The 19,137-nt window shown below is 41.2% G+C and overlaps 1 protein-coding gene across 1 annotated transcript in view; it reads right to left on the reverse strand.

The window, feature by feature from the left end:
• Positions 1–9,526: 9,526 nt before the first annotated feature.
• The window catches only part of LOC130283264 (cytochrome P450 4B1-like), a 38,281-nt gene continuing 28,670 nt past the window's right edge, over positions 9,527–19,137 (reverse strand). Inside the window, exons 10-12 of the mRNA XM_056532488.1 lie at positions 16,911–16,975; positions 14,665–14,747; positions 9,527–9,929 (exon numbers count right to left, since the gene is read on the reverse strand). Of these exons, the coding sequence (XP_056388463.1) occupies positions 9,722–9,929; positions 14,665–14,747; positions 16,911–16,975 (356 nt within the window). The 3' untranslated portion in view covers positions 9,527–9,721. The remainder of the gene's footprint in view (positions 9,930–14,664; positions 14,748–16,910; positions 16,976–19,137) is intronic.

The following is a 19,137-nucleotide window of genomic DNA, read 5'->3' on the forward strand; positions in this document are numbered from 1 at the left end:
CAAACCAGGGGTGCCTCCAGCTGTTGCAAAACTACAACTCCCAGCATGTTGGACTATATAGTATAGGTCAGTGTTTCCCAACCAGGGGTGCCTCCAGCTGTTGCAAAACTACAACTCCCAGCATGTTGGACTATGTAGTATAGGTCAGTGTTTCCCAACCAGGGGTGTCTCCAGCTGTTGCAAAACTACAACTCCCAGCATGTTGGACTATATAGTATAGATCAGTGTTTCCCAACCAGGTGTGTCTCCAGCTGTTGCAAAACTACAACTCCCAGCATGTTGGACTATATAGTATAGGTCAGTGTTTCCCAACCAGGGGTGCCTTCAGCTGTTGCAAAACTACAACTCCCAGCATGTTGGACTGTATAGTAGTATATAGTATAGGTCAGTGTTTCCCAACCAGGGGTGCCTTCAGCTGTTGCCAAACTACAACTCCCAGCATGTTGGACTATATAGTATAGGTCAGTGTTTCCCAACCAGGGGTGCCTCCAGCTGTTGCAAAACTACAACTCCCAGCATGTTGGACTATACAGTGGTATATAGTATAGATCAGTGTTTCCCAACCAGGGGTGCCTCCAGCTGTTGCAAAACTACAACTCCCAGCATGTTGGACTATATAGTATAGGTCAGTGTTTCCCAACCAGGGGTGCCTTCAGCTGTTGCAAAACTACAACTCCCAGCATGTTGGACTGTATAGTAGTATATACTATAGGTCAGTGTTTCCCAACCAGGGGTGCCTCCAGCTGTTGCAAAACTACAACTCCCAGCATGTTGGACTATGTAGTATAGGTCAGTGTTTCCCAACCAGGGGTGTCTCCAGCTGTTGCAAAACTACAACTCCCAGCATGTTGGACTATATAGTATAGATCAGTGTTTCCCAACCAGGTGTGTCTCCAGCTGTTGCAAAACTACAACTCCCAGCATGTTGGACTATATAGTATAGGTCAGTGTTTCCCAACCAGGGGTGCCTTCAGCTGTTGCAAAACTACAACTCCCAGCATGTTGGACTGTATAGTAGTATATAGTATAGGTCAGTGTTTCCCAACCAGGGGTGCCTTCAGCTGTTGCCAAACTACAACTCCCAGCATGTTGGACTATATAGTATAGGTCAGTGTTTCCCAACCAGGGGTGCCTCCAGCTGTTGCAAAACTACAACTCCCAGCATGTTGGACTATACAGTGGTATATAGTATAGATCAGTGTTTCCCAACCAGGGGTGCCTCCAGCTGTTGCAAAACTACAACTCCCAGCATGTTGGACTATATAGTATAGGTCAGTGTTTCCCAACCAGGGGTGCCTTCAGCTGTTGCAAAACTACAACTCCCAGCATGCCCGAACAGCCAACGGCTGTTCGGGCATGCCGGGAGTTGTAGTTGTGCAACAGCTGGAGACGCTCAGGTTGGGAAACACTGGTATAGCATATGGTGCAGCATTCTGGGAATAGGAGGATTGGTTGGATAAATACCGGCCATTGCATTGCCGGTGTTTTTAATATAAAAATACCGTCATGGTGGCCAAAATACCGTTAAAATACCGTCCAAGTTACAACTGTATATGCGATCCACCTCTAGTTGAGAGGACAGTGATTCCTCCTGGTTAGATCAGCCGTGCTGGTGATGTCGTAGGGCGAGCGGCGCGGTTCTGTCAGTGGGAGGGGCCAGTAATGTCATAAATACATTCATCATAACTTCCATTGTCCGCCATGTTAGCAAGAACCATCCCTGGAGCTCCTGTTATCTCCCTATTACACCTGCTACAGTTAAGAGATCCGGCAGAATTTTTTCTCGGTAGATTCGGGGGTTTTGGGACTGTTAATTATTCTCGGAGGGTTAGTGGGGCCCTAATCTCTGGCTGGCACGCAGCATCTCTAACTGTCTGAATCCTCCTCCTGTAGCTGCTGATAATACACCATCTGCATGAATGAACTCAATTATCAGGCCCTGTGCAGCGGCGCTGACACGACTGCACAACCCGATAATAAATGTGTAGTAATGACACGCCACTCCCGATTATCTCCCTGATATATATCCCTTTACTTCAATTGTTTGGCTATCTAGAAATGACTCGTGATAAACGGCGGTTTCTGTGCTAAAATAGCTGAGCTTTATGGCGCCCCCCTCAGCCCAGCTGAGCCCGTTTAACCCGCAAAGGTGGGGGGGGGGGGTATTTATGAAGCACTTTGGGGGGGGGGGGGTATGTATCAATAATGGTGTTGCAATGTGTGATTTTATGCATGTTTTTTTTTTTTGCGTCAAATGGAGTTACATTGCGCCAAACTTATCAATTGCCGCACGCAAGTTTGTCATTTTGGCACAAATGCAGCCCTACAAAAAGGCACAGACTGCTGCCCCAGAATTCCAGGCAAAAATTTCTGAAAAAGTGTTAAATCTGACCTTTGAATTTTGCCAGGTTCACAAAGGTAAATCTTACACAATTAAAGGGGTACTCAGGTGGAAATTTTTTTTTTTTAATTGACTGGTGCCAGAAAGTTAAACAGATTTCTAAATTACTTCTATAAAAAAAATCTTAATCCTTCCAGTACTTTTTAGATTTCTCTGATGTCATGACCACAGTGCTCTCTGCTGACCTCTGCTGTCCATTTTAGGAACTGTTCAGCGCAGTATATGTTTGCTATGGGGATTTTCTCCTGCTCTGGACAGTTCCCAAAATTGACAGCAGAGGTCAGCAGAGAGCACTGTGGTCATGACTTTGGTCAAAGTAAAGCATTTCCTCTGTAGTATACAGCCCCTAAAAAGTACTGGAAGGATTAAGATTTTTAATAGAAGTGATTTACAAATCTGTTTAACTTTCTGGCACCAGTTGATTTAAAAAAAAAAAAAAAATTCCACGGGAGTACCCCTTTAACCCCTTAAAGACGCAGCCCATTTTGAAAGGCAGATGATCCAGCACTATTTCTATGCAGCTTTATTAGAAACACAGCACACAGGTAAAATCAGCCTGAACTCAGACGCGTTTCGAGCGCATGCGCTCTTTGATCACCGACAAAGAGCGCATGCGCTCGAAACGCGTCTGAGTTCAGGCTGATTTTACCTGTGTGCTGTGTTTCTAATAAAGCTGCATAGAAATAGTGCTGGATCATCTGCCTTTCATTTTCGTTGCTGGTGTTGGCTGGACACCGATCCGAGCACATTACAGGGGATTGGAGAGCTGGTGTTTCTACGTGGACGCAGCCCATTTTGGCCTTAAGGACGCAGAAAATTTTATTTTTAAGTTTTCATTTTTTCCTCCTCGCCTTCAAAAAATCATAACTCTTTTATATTTTCATCCACAGACTAGTATGAGGGCTTGTTGTTTGCGCGACCAGTTGTCCTTTGTAATTACATCACTCACTTTACCATAAAATGTATGGCGCAACCAAAAAAATACTATTTGTGTGGGGAAATTAAAAAGAAAACCGCAATTTTGCTAATTTTGGAAGGCTTCGTTTTCACGCCGTACAATTCACGGTAAAAGTGACATGTGTTCTTTATTCTTTGGGTCAATACGATTAAAATGATACCTGTGATAACATACTTTTCTATTACTGTTGCGCTTAAAAAAAATCACAAATCTTTTGTGACCTATAACTTTTTCATTTTTCCGTATAAGCGGTGGTATGAGGGCTCATTTTTTTGTGCCGTGATCTGTACTTTTTATTGGTACCATATTTGCTTAAATTAAACTTTTAATACATTTTTTATAAAAAATTTTTTGGGAATAAAATGTTATAAAAAGCAGCTATTTTGGACTTTCTTTTTTTTTACGTTCACACCGTTCACCGTACGGTATCATTAACATTTTATTTTAATAGTTTAGATATTTACGCACGCGCGGTACAAAATATGTATATAAAATATTTTTTTAACACTTTTTGTGGGTGAAATAGGGAAAATGGGGCAATTTACGTTTTTATTGGGGGAGGGGGTTTTTCACATTTTTTTTACTTTATTTTTATTTTTTCCTTTTTTTCCTTTTATTTTCACACTTTAATAGTCCCCATAGGGGACTATTTATAGCAATCATTCGATTGCTAATCCTGTTCAGTGCTATGTATAGGACACAGCACTGATCAGGGTTATCGGTCATCTTCTGCTCTGGTCTGCGGGAAGGCAGATCAGAGCAGAAGACTCCCGGACGGCAGCGGAGCCAGGTGAGGGGACCTCCGGCTGCCGTGCAGGATGATCGGATCGTCTATTTTAAGAACTGTCCAGAGTAGGAGAAAATCCCCATAGCAAACATATGCTGCTCTGGACAGTTCCTAAAATGGACAGAGATGTCAACAGAGAGCACTGGGGTCATGATGTCAGCAAAGAGCTCTGTGTTCCAAAAAGAAAATAATTTCCTCTGTAGTATTCAGCAGCTATTAAGTCCTGGAAGGATTAAGATTTTTTTAATAGAAGTAATTAACAAATATGTTTAACTTTCCGGCACCAGTTGATTTAAAAAAAAAGTTTTCCCTTTAAGTCCTTTTTGTATGTTTAAAAATGTATATAAAAAAATCACAGTTATGTGACGTTCCTAAAGCATATAAAAAAAAAAAAAATTATTGTGTAAAACATTTTATTTAAGCTAAAAAAATAATAATGTCTTGGTGTAACTGCTACATTATTATTTGTTGGAGGAAACAAAATCTTTTAATGTAAACAAACATTTGTAACAGACTTTGGTTGGTCAGTGTTTGAATGTTGTATCTTCTATTGTTGTAGCTACTTTCTCTGTCTTTTTTTTTTCTTGGTGTAAGTTTGCGAGCATGATTGCGCCCAAAATTGCGCCAAGACAAAAAGTCGCATTTGACAAATTTTACACCAAGGCATGATTACAACTGAAATCACGACTTACACCGTCAAATCAGTGATAATGTTCTAAACCATTTGGCGCAACTGATTGTCGCAAAAAGTAACATATAAAGAAAATTGCGACAAATCGGCCATAGGGCATAGGCCATATTCGAATTAGCGATATTTCGCGAATATATGGACGAATATTCGTCATATATTCGCTAAATCCGCATAGTCGTAATAATCAAATATGCAAATATTCGCATATGCGAAGATTAGAGTAACAATTATTAGTGTTGAGCGGCATAGGCCATATTCGAATTCGCGAATATTCGCGAATATATGGATGAATATTCGCCATATATTCTCGAGTATTCGAGTTTTATTTTCGCATATGCAAATATTCACACATGCGAAAATTAACATATACGAAAATTGTCATATAAGAAAACCTGCACAAGCATAAATTCGCATATACGTAAATTAACATATGCAAACCTTCGCATATGCGAACATTCGCACACCGGTCTCATACAGTAGTATTAGAGCATTCATTACACCACACAAGCTGGAAGCAGAGAGGGATGATCACTGTTATGTGTACTGTGAAAAAAAAAAATACAAAAAAATAAAAATATAGCAAATATTCGTAATTACGAATATATAGTGCTATATCCGCGAATATTCGCGAATGTGCGAATATTCGATATTCACGAATAAAATCCGTATTGCGAAGTTTCGCGAGCAGCAACATTAATAATTATAAGAAAATATTCGCATATACAAAATTCGTTAATATGGAAAAGTGACATACAAAATATTCGTATATGCGTAAATTAGCAGATGTGAAAACTTTAAACCAGCATTCGCATATACGAAAATTTGCAAATGCGAAAGCCAACCCAAACAAATATTCGCAAATGCGAATATTACATGGACCAAAATTCGTATATGCGAAAAGTAGCGTACGTCATAATCTGCATAGCATAAATGCGCATATTCGAAAATTGGCAAATGTGAGAATTAAAAGAAACAAAAAAATCGCACATGCGAAAATACACACGCCAGTAACACAGTAGTGTTGCTCGCGAATATTCGCAATGCGAATTTTATTTAGTGGATATCGCACATTTTCGAATGTGCGAATATTAGACGTATGCTCATTTTCGCATATGTTACTTTTCGCATACGCGAATATGCGCATATACGAAAATAAACACGAATATGGTGAATATAGCGAATATATGACGAATATATTAGCAAAATATTGCGAATTCGAATATGGCCTATGCCGCTCAACACTATCACACAGTACTATTAGAACCTTCTTTACACCACACAAGCTGGAAGCAGGGAGGAATGATCACTGTGATGTGTACTGTGAAAAAAAAAAAGAATATTCGTAATTACGAATAAATAGTGCTATATTCGCGAATATGCGATATTCGCGAATAAAATTCGCGTTGCGAATATTCACGAGCAACACTACTAAAGAATGGACAAGACCATTCTTTTGGTGGTGGAATTTCACTGGCGGAATATCTGCTGCTGAAATTCTGTAGTGTGCACTGCCCAGCGGAATCCCTTTGTCAGCAATGGGCCTAATTGACCCTCGTTGGTCCCATTCAAATGGCAGAATTTCCAGTAGGAGATACTGTCCAAGTCAGACACAGGCAGAACAAGCCGGCGCTAGGACCGCTCGGAAACGCACCGCCTGCATAGATGGCAATGTATTTCTGTGTGCAGATTCCGCAGAAAGCATTGACATGTTATTTCTTTCTGTGGAGTCCAGAATCTGAATTTCAGCAGCAGGTGCCATGTGCACTGTGCATAAGAATCCTATTAAAAACAATGGGACTCTGCTGCAATGGAATTTCCAAGCAGAATTTTTCCACCAGATTCCACTCCACGTGAAGGGGCAAAAACGCTGTGGACACATGTTTGGTGGGAGCCAACAGGGAAATATAAAATACCAAACTCCCTAGGCCTTTTTACTCTGGAATTTTTCCGCTCTTCATTGGAATTTTTTTTGGCTCAGTGGCAGTTTGCAAAAATCGCAACAAGCTGAGACTGTGGCATTTGTTTCTCCTCCTATGAGAGGAAAAACACCAAGAAAAACCCAAACTCTTCAATAGAAATCTTTGAGTTACATGATAAAAGAATCACGTGACTTGTATTGAAAAAAATGCAGGGTACAAATGCTAAAGAACAAAAAACAAACAAACAAACAAAAAACAACAAGACTAAAACCCACTATTTTTGAAAGAAAGCCACAATAACTGCATCTTGGGAGTGTAACATAACAGGGCATGTTTTTTTTGTTTTTTTTACATGTTAATTAGAAATTAAGTTGTGGGGAAACTCAGCCTGAAGGGTGAAACAAAAGGCAAAAAAAAAAAAAAAAAAAAAAAAATATATATATATATATATATATATGAATTATGGGTGTCCGGGCATGCTGGGAGTTGTAGTTTCGCAAAAGCTGGAGCCAGCCTGGCTGGGTAAAACCCAATTGCCCTCATATAGTTACAGTCCACCATACTGTTATATCCATATATAGTTGTAGGCCACATACTGCCCCATATATAGATGTAGGCCACATACATAGTTTTAGGCCCCCATACATAGTTGTAGGTCACATACTGCCCCCATATATAGTTGTAGAAGCTATACTGCCCCCATATATTAGTTGTAGGCTACATACTGCTTTAATATATAGTTGTCAGCCCCCATATATAGTTGTAGACCCTATACTGCCCCCATACATGGTTGTAGACCCTATACTGCCCCTATATATAGTTGTAGGCTACCTACTGCTTCCATATATAGTTGTAGTCCCCCATATATAGTTGTAGGCCCTATACTGCCTCCATATATAGTTGTAGACCCACATACTGCCCCATTTATAGTTGTAGGCCCTATACTGCCCCCATATTTAGTTGTAGACCCACATACTGCCCCCATATATAGTTGTAGACCCACATACTGCCCCATTTATAGTTGTAGGCCCTATACTGCCCTCATATAGTTGTAGGCACTAAACTGATCCAATATATAGTTGTAAGCCCCTATACTGCCTCCATATATAGTTGTAGGCCCCTATACTGCCCCCATACATAGTTATAGGCCACATGCTGCTTCCATATATAGTTGTAGGTCTCCATACGGTCCCCATATATAGTTGTAGACCTTATACTGCCCCCATACATAGTTATAGGCCACATGCTGCTTCCATATATAGTTGTAGGCCCCTATACTGCCCCATATATAGTTGTAGGCCCCTATACTGCCCCATATATAGTTGTAGGCCCCTATACTGCCCCATATATAGTTGTAGGCCCCTATACTGCCCCATATATAGTTGTAGGCCCCTATACTGCCCCCATATATAGTTGTAGGCCCCTATACTGCCCCATATATAGTTGTAGGCCCCTATACTGCCCCATATATAGTTGTAGGCCCCATATACTGCCCCCATATATAGTTGTAGGCCCCTATACTGCCCCATATATAGTTGTAGGCCCCATATACTGCCCCATATATAGTTGTAGGCCCCTATACTGCCCCATATATAGTTGTAGGCCCCTATACTGCCCCCATATATAGTTGTAGGCCCCTATACTGCCCCATATATAGTTGTAGGCCCCTATACTGCCCCATATATAGTTGTAGGCCCCATATACTGCCCCATATATAGTTGTAGGCCCCTATACTGCCCCATATATAGTTGTAGGCCCCTATATAAAATGTAAATTTTGTGCTGTTTTGCTATTAAAAACACAAGACAAAATCAACATTTTTAATAAAAAGACGAGGCAGTCTCGAAAAACAAAACAAAGACGGGACATATGGTCAGCCTATACAGACCAAAGGGACACGTGGACATGACAGCAACGCCCCCATAACCAAGGGTGAGGGCAGCTTGTAGTATAGGAAGCAGAGCTACCATAGCAATGATAAAAGGCTGCTTGTAGTTTACACTTGTCACGTCTGTGATACCACAGGGCAATGAAGTCGAGGTACAATGGTGGGAACGTATGTGATGTTGCCATAGCAACCCGCTTGGCTATTTCACCACCTCCTTGGAGAAGAGTGGAGATACCCTTTCTTCTCCTTACAAATTCCTTGTAGTGAACAGGGAACATGGGGATCATCCCAACGCCCCCCCCCCCAACCTTTGACCATATGTGCCCCAGGAAAATGTGAAGGATACATAAATTAGTAGTTTCGCAACAGCTGGAGGCACCCTGGTTGGGAAACCTTAGTTTATACACTAGAATGGCAAAGGACGTTCATACTGTAAAATGTTTGCTGCCACCTGCTGGTAGATATTGGCCAATGCAACGGTAGAGATTTACAATTTGACACATCTAGAGTTAAAACATCAACAAGAATTTTATTATACAAAGAATTTATTTATTATCTATAGAGGTAGCATTAAAAAGTTACTGTTTTAGTGTTTTAGTCACAAGTTGAACTCAGTTTTACTGTTTTGTAGCTACAAAGAACGAAATATAGCAGCCGCCAAAGTGTGACCATTAGAGATGAGCGAACTTACAGTAAATTCGATTCGTCGCAAACTTCTCGGCTCGGCAGTTGATGACTTATCCTGCATAAATGTGTTCAGCTTTCAGGTGCTCCCGTGGGCTGGAAAAGGTGGATACAGTCCTAGGAAAGAGTCTCCTAGGACTGTATCCACCTTTTCCAGCCCACCGGAGCACCGGAAAGCTGAACTCATTTATGCAGGAAAAGACATCAACTGCCGAGCCGAGAAGTTCGTGACGAATCGAATTTACTGTAAGTTCGCTCATCTCTAGTGACCATCCTGCTGTTGCAAAACTACAACTCCCAGCATGCCCTGACTCCCGCTGGGACTTGTAGTTCTGCAGCAGCCAGAGAGCTGCCTCAGAGAATGGATTGCATTTTGAAGCCTGATCCATCGTGTTACGTGCGTTCGGCGCCAAGTGTCTTTTTCTCGTAATCCTTCCCAATCTTCTCCAGCTTCAGATGAATTCCGTTCACGGATCTGAGGACTATCTGAGGAATTTTCTGAGGTTCGTTTTCAGGGTCCGGAATAAGCTTAAATCTGCGCAATACATGAGCCACCGCCACCTTCATCTCATTCATGGCGAAGTTCTGCCCGATGCAATTTCTGTCGCAAAAAAAGATACACACAACGCCATTCAGTTTTTTTTTTTTACACTTTTAACATAGACCAGCGTTTTCCAACCAGTGTGCCTCCGGCTGTTGCAAAACTGCAACTCCCAGCAAGCCCGGACAGCCAAAGGCTGTCCGGGCTTGCTGGGAGTTGTAGTTTTGCAACAGCTGGAGGCACACTGGTTAAAAAAAAAACTCATATAGAACAGGGGCCATGTTCGAATTCACGATATTTTGCTAATATATGGACGAATAATTGTCCTATGTTTGCGAAATTCGCATATTCGCTATGTTCGTTCTTTTTTTTTTCCATGCGAAAAGTCGTAATCAAATTCGCATAGGGCGCATGCGCAATTATATCGTTCCCCTAAAGGAAGGGAGGGATCAGTGTCCAGACTGGAAGTGACGATATTCACATAAATATTCGCATAAATATCCGCATAATAAAAATGAATATTCGTCATTATGAATATATATATCACTATGGGGGAGATTTATCAAAACCTGTCTAGAGGAAAAGTTGCCCAGTTGCCCATAGCAACCAATCAGATCGCTTCTTTCATTTTGCAGAGGCCTTGTTAAAATGAAAGTAACGATCTGATTGGTTGCTATGGGCAACTCAGCAACTTTTCCTCTGTACAGGTTTTGATAAAGTTGTTGAGTTGCCCATAGCAACCAATCAGATTGCTTCTTTAATTTTTAACAAGGCCTCTGCAAAATGAAAGCAGCAATCTGATTGGTTGCTATGGGCTACTGGGCAACTTTTCCTCTGGACAGGTTTTGATAAATTTCCCCCCACTGTGTACCTGCACCAAATGTATTACGTGGCGCAGGGCATGTGATCAATCTGGTGCTAATGACATTTCTAACTTCAATACTCCACTATGTAGGGTGATTTTGCTGAGGACTGGTGTAGATTTGCGCCTCAGTAGGTGCAGTTGTGTGAAACCATGCGACAAACTGAAAAGTTGCAAATCGTAAATTCCTGACCGCTGCTCGATATCAACTGAAATCATGACTCCCAATGTCCCTTTGTAATTCACTTTGTATTTTTCCATTCACAGACCCATATGAAGGTTTGTTTTACATAGTTAGTGTGGTGTCCCAGTACCACATTTCATATGGTACATATTTATCTATGGGTCCCCGTAGCCAGAGTCCCTAGGACTCAGTAGTATCTGTTGGTCAGTCCGCCCCTAGTCGCCTCTATTATAGTGTATATATTCCTAATTTATCCATAGAATAACGTAAATAGTATTATTTCTGTATATAAATGGTTAATTACTGGTTTCCATGGTGTCGCAGGGCCTTCGGGTCATGTGATGCGTTCCAAGCCTCGTTCTGGATGCGTTCCAGGCCTCACTTTGGTATCTCTAGCCTCATATTGGGTTTTGTAACATATATAGATCCTGTGATGTAAGCAATCCCATGATACCATGTAAAGTGAGTGGCAAACGTTCGGACCAATCAAAATCACCACGCCCCCTGCCCATATAAGGGAGCGGCGGCCATCTTATTGCTCTGTAATCGCAGTGAGTTAGGCCTGAGCCTTGCGGCAACGGCTGAATGATCTAAATTATAGTGTGTCATCCCCTAAGCACTCTGCAGTATCACCGGACTCAATATTTCCACTAAATCCGGACAGATCTGCACATCATTCCCTAAATTTAGAGACTATAAGTTTCGTGCAAGGTCCGCAACTTCTGCCAGTCGCTAAGCAACCTAAGAACTGTTATAGGAGACTGTTACTACGTATTGGATATTGCAAGCACTGCAGTAAAGTTATTCAAGTTCAAGTTAAATCTGCTTGTGGACCTTCAGTCATTTCATTGCACCTATCGCTTCTGGGAAGGGCGGCGATAGGCCGGAACATAGATTCAGCATACCAGCCCTCAGCCTGGTGTCACGAGTGACTGGGTTAATATTAACCCCTCATATACCAACATCATACCATCCCTACCATACACCCCCCAAGGGCTACCACATTAGTACATAGTATGGTTGAAAAAAGACATACGTCCATCAAGTTTGACCAAGGAATAATGTTTTATGCTGGACCAATTGTACCTAGTAATGGACAGAGACTCCAGAGAGGCAGAGTCCTGTAGAATTCTGCTGTGCTGCGTGCACGGCGGAGTTTCCGTGGCAGATGTTTCCGCCACCGAAATTCCGAATTCCATGTCTGCAGAAAGGATGAACCTGTTCATTCTTTCTGTGGACTCCACACGTGATGCATAGCAGTCTATGAGACGGCACATTCCCATGCAGTCCTGGCACCAGCATATTATGCCGGTGCCCGCAGTTTCTGGAATGTCTGCACACAGATTTTCTGATTTTGCGAACATAGCCTTAGAGTCTATAGTAAAATTAAAGATCTTATTACAAAGTACAGTTGCTTTTGCAAAAAAAAAAAAAAAAAAAGGCCCTCATGTGGGTCTGTAGATGTAAAAATTGATAAAATAACAACTTTTAGGGTACGTTGAGACGAGCGGATTTACATCGCGTATTTCGCTGTGGATCTGCCACTGAAGGACCTCTGTATGATGTCTTTACATGTGCCTGCTCGGAGCGGCAATACGCCGCTATGAGCAGACACACTGTGCACCAGCAGTATACTCGCGCACCAGCGGTATACTCGCACATCGCGGCAGCTCTCGGCCTAGCTCATAGAGCAGGGGGAGGGGCCGCGATGTGTGCGAGTATACCGCGCATCGCACATTGCTTCAGTGTGTCTGCACGTAGCAGCGTATTGTTGCTCCAAACAGGCACACGCAAAGGCAGCATACAGAGGTCCTTAAGCGGCGGATCCGTGGTGTAAAATCCGCTGTAAATCCGCTCGTCTGAATGTACCCTTAAAAGGTGCGGAGGTAAAACGTGACAATAAAGTGTCTGCAACCTCAATTGGTCAATAGACAACTCTGCATGCAGTGATACCAAGTATGTATTGCTTTCATGGGAGGAGTGATTCTAATTTTTATTAGGGGATGGGCTTTTATTATATATATATATATATATATATATATATATATATATACACACACACACACACACACACACAAATACACACACACACACACACATAAATACACACACACATAAATACACACACACACATAAATACACATACACACACATAAATACACACACACACACACACATAAATACACACACACACACACACATAAATACACACACACACATAAATACACACACACATAAATACACACACACATAAATACACACACACACATAAATACACACACACATAAATACACACACACACACACATAAATACAGATACACACACATAAATACACACACATAAATACACACACACACATAAATACACACACACACACACATAAATACACACACACATAAATACACACACACATAAATACACACACACACACATAAATACACACACACACACATAAACACACACACACACATAAATACACACACACACATAAATACACACACACACAAATACACACACACAAATATATATATATATATATATATATATACACACACACACACACACATAAATACACACACACAAATACACACACACACACATAAATACACACACACACACATAAATACACACACACACACACACACATAAATACACACACACACATAAATACACACACACACACACACATAAATACACACACACACACACACATAAATACACACACACACACACACATAAATACACACACACACACACATAAATACACACACACATAAATACACACACACACATAAATACACACATACACATAAATACACACATACACATAAATACACACACACATAAATACACACACACACATAAATACACACACACACACACATAAATACACACACACACACACACACACATAAATACACACACACACACACACATAAATACACACACACACACACAAATACACACACACACACACAAATACACACACAAATATATATATATATATATATATATATATATATAAATATATAGACAAAGAATAAGTCAGCCAGCACTTTAGTTGATACCAAACTATTATATGGACCTGGCCTACAGGTGCACGCTACTAGGCTAAATACACAGCAACAGAAGAATGCAGCAGCACACTGCCAGCACAAGGATATAGGTGAAACATGAAAATGCAGTTAAAACATGGAGAGCTATACAGCTATGGTGTAATAGATGCAAATGTGAAACTATGAAATAATGAGGCACTTAGCTCGCAAATTTGTCTCCGCCGGCGGTCAAATAGCTTGGACCGTCCCACCGCGATAAGGTGGCCTCATTGGGACGGACCCTACACTGTGTATATGCCTCTGTGTGAACAATTCAGTGAGCATGGTAGGGTCTGGAACATCCAAGACACCTTATATACACACCGGCGGAGACAAATTTGCGAGCTAAGTGCCTCACTATTTCATAGTTTCACATTTGCATCTATTACACCATAGCTGTATAGCTCTCCATGTTTTAACTGCATTTTCATGTTTCACCTATATCCTTGTGCTGGCAGTGTGCTGCTATATAAATATATATATATATAATTTTTTTTTTTTTTTTTTACAATTGTAAACGGAGGTGACACAGGCTTAAAACTTTATTTCTGAAGCCATTCTGGACCATAAGGTGTCAGCTAAAATGATGGTTGCTGTATTTCCCAGAATCCTGCTTGACATTCTGGATTAGCCGCAGTAAATGATTGTCCTACCTGGATCCAGCTGCGAAGGGTAGAAAGGCATGGGGGTGTCTATCTGACGAATTCTCCGCAGAAAACCTCAGAGGGTCAAATACCTAAAACATAAAGAATGGAAATCAGCCAACGTGCTGCCCAGGACCTAAATTAAAGCTTTCTGTGCTGATATTAGAAAGTATTAAATAACTTTTCTATTGCATTACAGCAGCGTTCACCTAACCAAGTAACTACTTTTTTGCATGCATGAAAATTTAGATTTATCAGGCACAATATGGTAGTTTTTTCCAACATGTGCAGGACTGTTCTTATAATCCCTCTCCTGCCCGTACCTGATACATTTCTGACCATTGCCATCCACTCCTGTTACGTTTGTGTTCAATCCCACCTGCTCCTACAAAAATTTGGGGCTAGTAATGGTTGCCATGTGGTTTTTCTACTAAGCAGATATGTCATTCAGGAGCTGGGAAAGCTAGGTGAGACATTCTCGTTTCTCATGCTTCTTGGATAGCTTATGTGCACTCCGGTCTATTCACAAGGGAGAATTTCCGCTTGCGAAATTTCACCTCAAATTAAAGCCCATAGACTTCTATGGGATTCTGCATTCCCATTCACACTTCTGAATTTCCGCAAGCGGAATGGGAATGCGGAATTCAATAGAAGTCTATGGGGGATATTTATCAAAGGATTTAGACTGGTTTTTCCTGTCTACATTTGTTGCACAGAAAGTCGGTCTAAATATGTGCGACTTTTGTGCGACTTTTGCTCTAGAGGATTTTTAGAAGATGATTCATTCTAGTCTATTTTAGACGGAAATGCATTGGAAAATGCATTGGTGCTGAATTTATCAAAAGCGACTTTTCAGCGACAAGTCGCATAGGCTGAAAGTACGCCGAAATGTCAGACCATGTTGGAGCAGGTTTAAATACAGTCTAAAGCATAGATCCCGAAGTCTGTACACAGAATTTATCAAGAGCCGTGCGCCTTTTGATAAATTAGGCGCACAATAGACCGGCCTTACCCTCTGTAGTTTGGTCTATATTGATGCGGACATAAACAGCTTTGATAAATATCCCGCACTGGGTTTTAATTTGAGGCAGAATTCCGCAAGCGGAAATTCTGCCATGTGAATAGACCCTAAGGTACTACAGATAAGTACAGTAGTACAATACATGCCATTATGTGTGCACAGGGCACTGTTGTGCACTATGGACTTGAGTCAGACAGGATATGGTGGCAATTTCAAGTATTATACAGTACACAGGGCATGTGATTATCTTTGCACAGGGCACTGCTGGGCATTATATGGAGTACAGCCATGCAGTGTATGGTTTCCCCACTAAGGCGGCTGTGTAGTGTACTTGGTCCTTGAGTTGACTGAAGTTGGAAGTCGTCCTAACCTTTAGGGTGGACCTAAACTGTGCACAGGCAGCACTGTCACTGACTGGTCACCGTACCACTGCACCCAGCGTACCGTCAAGATGACTTATACTTAAAGTGTACCTGTCGTCAACAATTTTTTTTAATCTAATGTAGATAATACCATTATATGTATATTTGTAATATACATTGGTTAAATTTTTTTTTATATTTTTGTCCCTGCAGCTATTGTCTGTGTGTCTCTATGAGGAGACCAAATACAGGAAGTGAGGGTGGACAAGCAGGGCTCTGTGCACTAGGAAAAAGCAGGACAGTGTCCACTGAGGCTCTATGACATGCTCCTGGCTCACACACAAAGATGATTGACAGGCCAGGAGCCTGCACAGATCCTTGCTTGTCCTGTCCTCACTTCCTGTTTTTGGACTCCTCACAGAGACACACAGACAATAGCTGCAGGGACAGCATTTTCTCACCCAAAAATATACACAATTTTTAACCAATGTATATTACAAATATACATATAATGGTATTATCTACATTATATAAAAAGTTTTTGTTGAAGACAGGTACCCTTTAAGGTGGGCAAAGGAGTAGCGGGAGCAAAGCAAAGCCAGGTGCTGGACACTAGAGGCTGCACACAGCATGACTCTAGTGTCCGAGACCTCCCAATGAGGTTCGTCCAGCACCGGACGCTGTGTGAGATGAATTTTAGAGAAAGTGACTTCAGGTTCAGGGCCGTTTTTGCTGGGTCATATAAAGAGAGCAGAGGCTGGGGTATGCTGAGTGCTCTGCGGTGCGGGAGTGAGACGGATTTGCAGGAATAAAATTATTACAGTATAGTTCCCCCCCTTTATAAGGAATCATTCAGTTTTACTTCCCCTTACCTCTGGGTCTTTCCAGTAACTTGGGGATCTGTTTATACAGTAAATGCTCAGGATAACCCTCGCTCCTGCCCAAAATAAGGCAAAAATAGAGATTGGTTTTAAAATTGACAAATAAGGTAATACAAAAGAAATAACACATATGGCCAGACATTCAATAGTTGTTGATTAAGCGCTTATCCTATAGCTACTCCTCCTATTTTCACCTTACATACATTGGTGACTCAGTCCTCATTTAGAGAAAGGGGTGACAGGTTTGGTGTTTGTGTTTGGGGTCATGGGCTTGATGCCAAGTCCAGCCCTCACACAGTCAATACTGCACAGCAGTGTTTTCTAACCAGTGTGCCTCCAGCTGTTTCAAACTGCAACTCTCAGCATGCCCTGGCAGCCAATAGCATGATGAGAACTGAAGTTTTGCAACAGCTGGAGGCACATTGGTTAGGAAACACTGCTATAGGAGATACCAAAAACTAAATATAAGGAAACTATGACACCCAGTGGTCATATGTTGTACTGCAGCTTCAAACTGCCTACCTCCGTGTTTCCCGACCAAGGTTCCCTCAAGCTGTTGCAAAACTACAATAACCAATTCAAGGCAACTATTAGAGGGGTGTTCTTTATAAGAAATCTATGACACCTAGTGGTCATATGTGGTACTGCAATTTTTATGTTCCCTAGCTCTGTGTTTCCCGACCAGGGTGCCTCCAGCTGTTGCAAAACTACAATACCCAGCATGCCTTTTGGCTGTCCAGGCATGCTGGGAGTTGAGGTTTGGCAACATATGGAGGCAACACTGAATTTAGAACCAAAAAATGGTGCACTAGCAAATCACATAAAGGCAAATATATCTTTATTGAGACAAATGTATATAAAAAAGGAGCACAATGTTAACAAACACAAGAACACAAACAGAAGATAGGTATGAAGGATCGGACATGGATATAAAGTATACAACAACTACAAAAACAGAACACGATGTTGGCAAACTCCTCAGACGAGCTTCCTCAGGGGGCGCCCCCTGAGGAGGCTCGTCTGTAGTGAAATGATCATTAGGATTGGGTAGGTATGGTCTGGCACCATATATGAATTATTTCTCAGGCTTTTCCTGAGGAAACTCGTCTGTAGTGAAACGATCATTAGGGTTGGGTAGGTATGGTCTGGCACCATATATTAATTATTTCTCAGGCTCCCCTTGAGGAAGCTCGTCTGTAGTGAAACGATCATTAGGGTTGGGTAGGAATGGTCTGGCACCATATATGAATTATTTCTCAGGCTCGGTGACTAACATATCGAGGCATCCTGGTTGGGAAACACTGGTCTAGTTAGGGTGGGTTCACACCACGATTTTGCATACGGTTTCATTAAAAAAATGTATGCAACCGTACAGAAAACCGTGCCCATAGACGTCCCATTCAAAACCGTATGCACCATAATGTATACGGTTGTCTCCGTTTTTCAAACCATACGGTTTTTGACTTTTTTTTTCTGGACAGAAAACCGTGGCCTACTACGGTTTTTGGTCTGAGTGAAAAACTGCATTAAACCGTATATGTTTTTTTAAAACATGGGAGTCAATGGGAACCGTACAGAACTCTATATGTACGCAAACGGACAACTATGACCTGGGAAAGAAAAATTGTATCTATTCAGTACATAAGTGACCAAGCACTATCGGTTGACCCAGGTACTAGTATTGGCTACAAGTGTGTGAACTCCAAACATAAATAGCAAATAACAAGAAAGAGAAAACGGAGTCACTTATAAAACATACATGATTTTATTAATTCCGTAGAATGTAAATACATAAAAAATATTAATTAAAAGTGCTATTTTTCAAAGAGGAATGAGGCTAAAAGGTGCTGTCCCGATCTCTGCTAATTGCTGCTGTACTCTGGTATATCTTTATACTGATCTGTATCCCTGCAATGTTATGTTTGTTTACATGCACACTGCACTTTATTTGGCATGCAATATTTTTTTTCTCACTGTGAGATTTATATATATATATATATATATATATATATATATATATATATATATATTCTTTACATGCTGCTAAACACTTTGTCTGTGCAAATTTGTGTGCAAGATTATTGTACCATTTCTATTTCATTGTGGTGGACCCAGTAATGTATACACTATATATACCCCAGCTTTTATCGCAGAGCCGGTGACACCACCTTTTAGCCTCATTCCTCTTTGAAAAATAGCACTTTTAATTAATATTTTT

The sequence above is a fragment of the Hyla sarda genome, chromosome 7 (genome assembly GCF_029499605.1).
Source record: "Hyla sarda isolate aHylSar1 chromosome 7, aHylSar1.hap1, whole genome shotgun sequence".
NCBI classification, from domain to species: Eukaryota; Metazoa; Chordata; class Amphibia; order Anura; family Hylidae; genus Hyla; species Hyla sarda.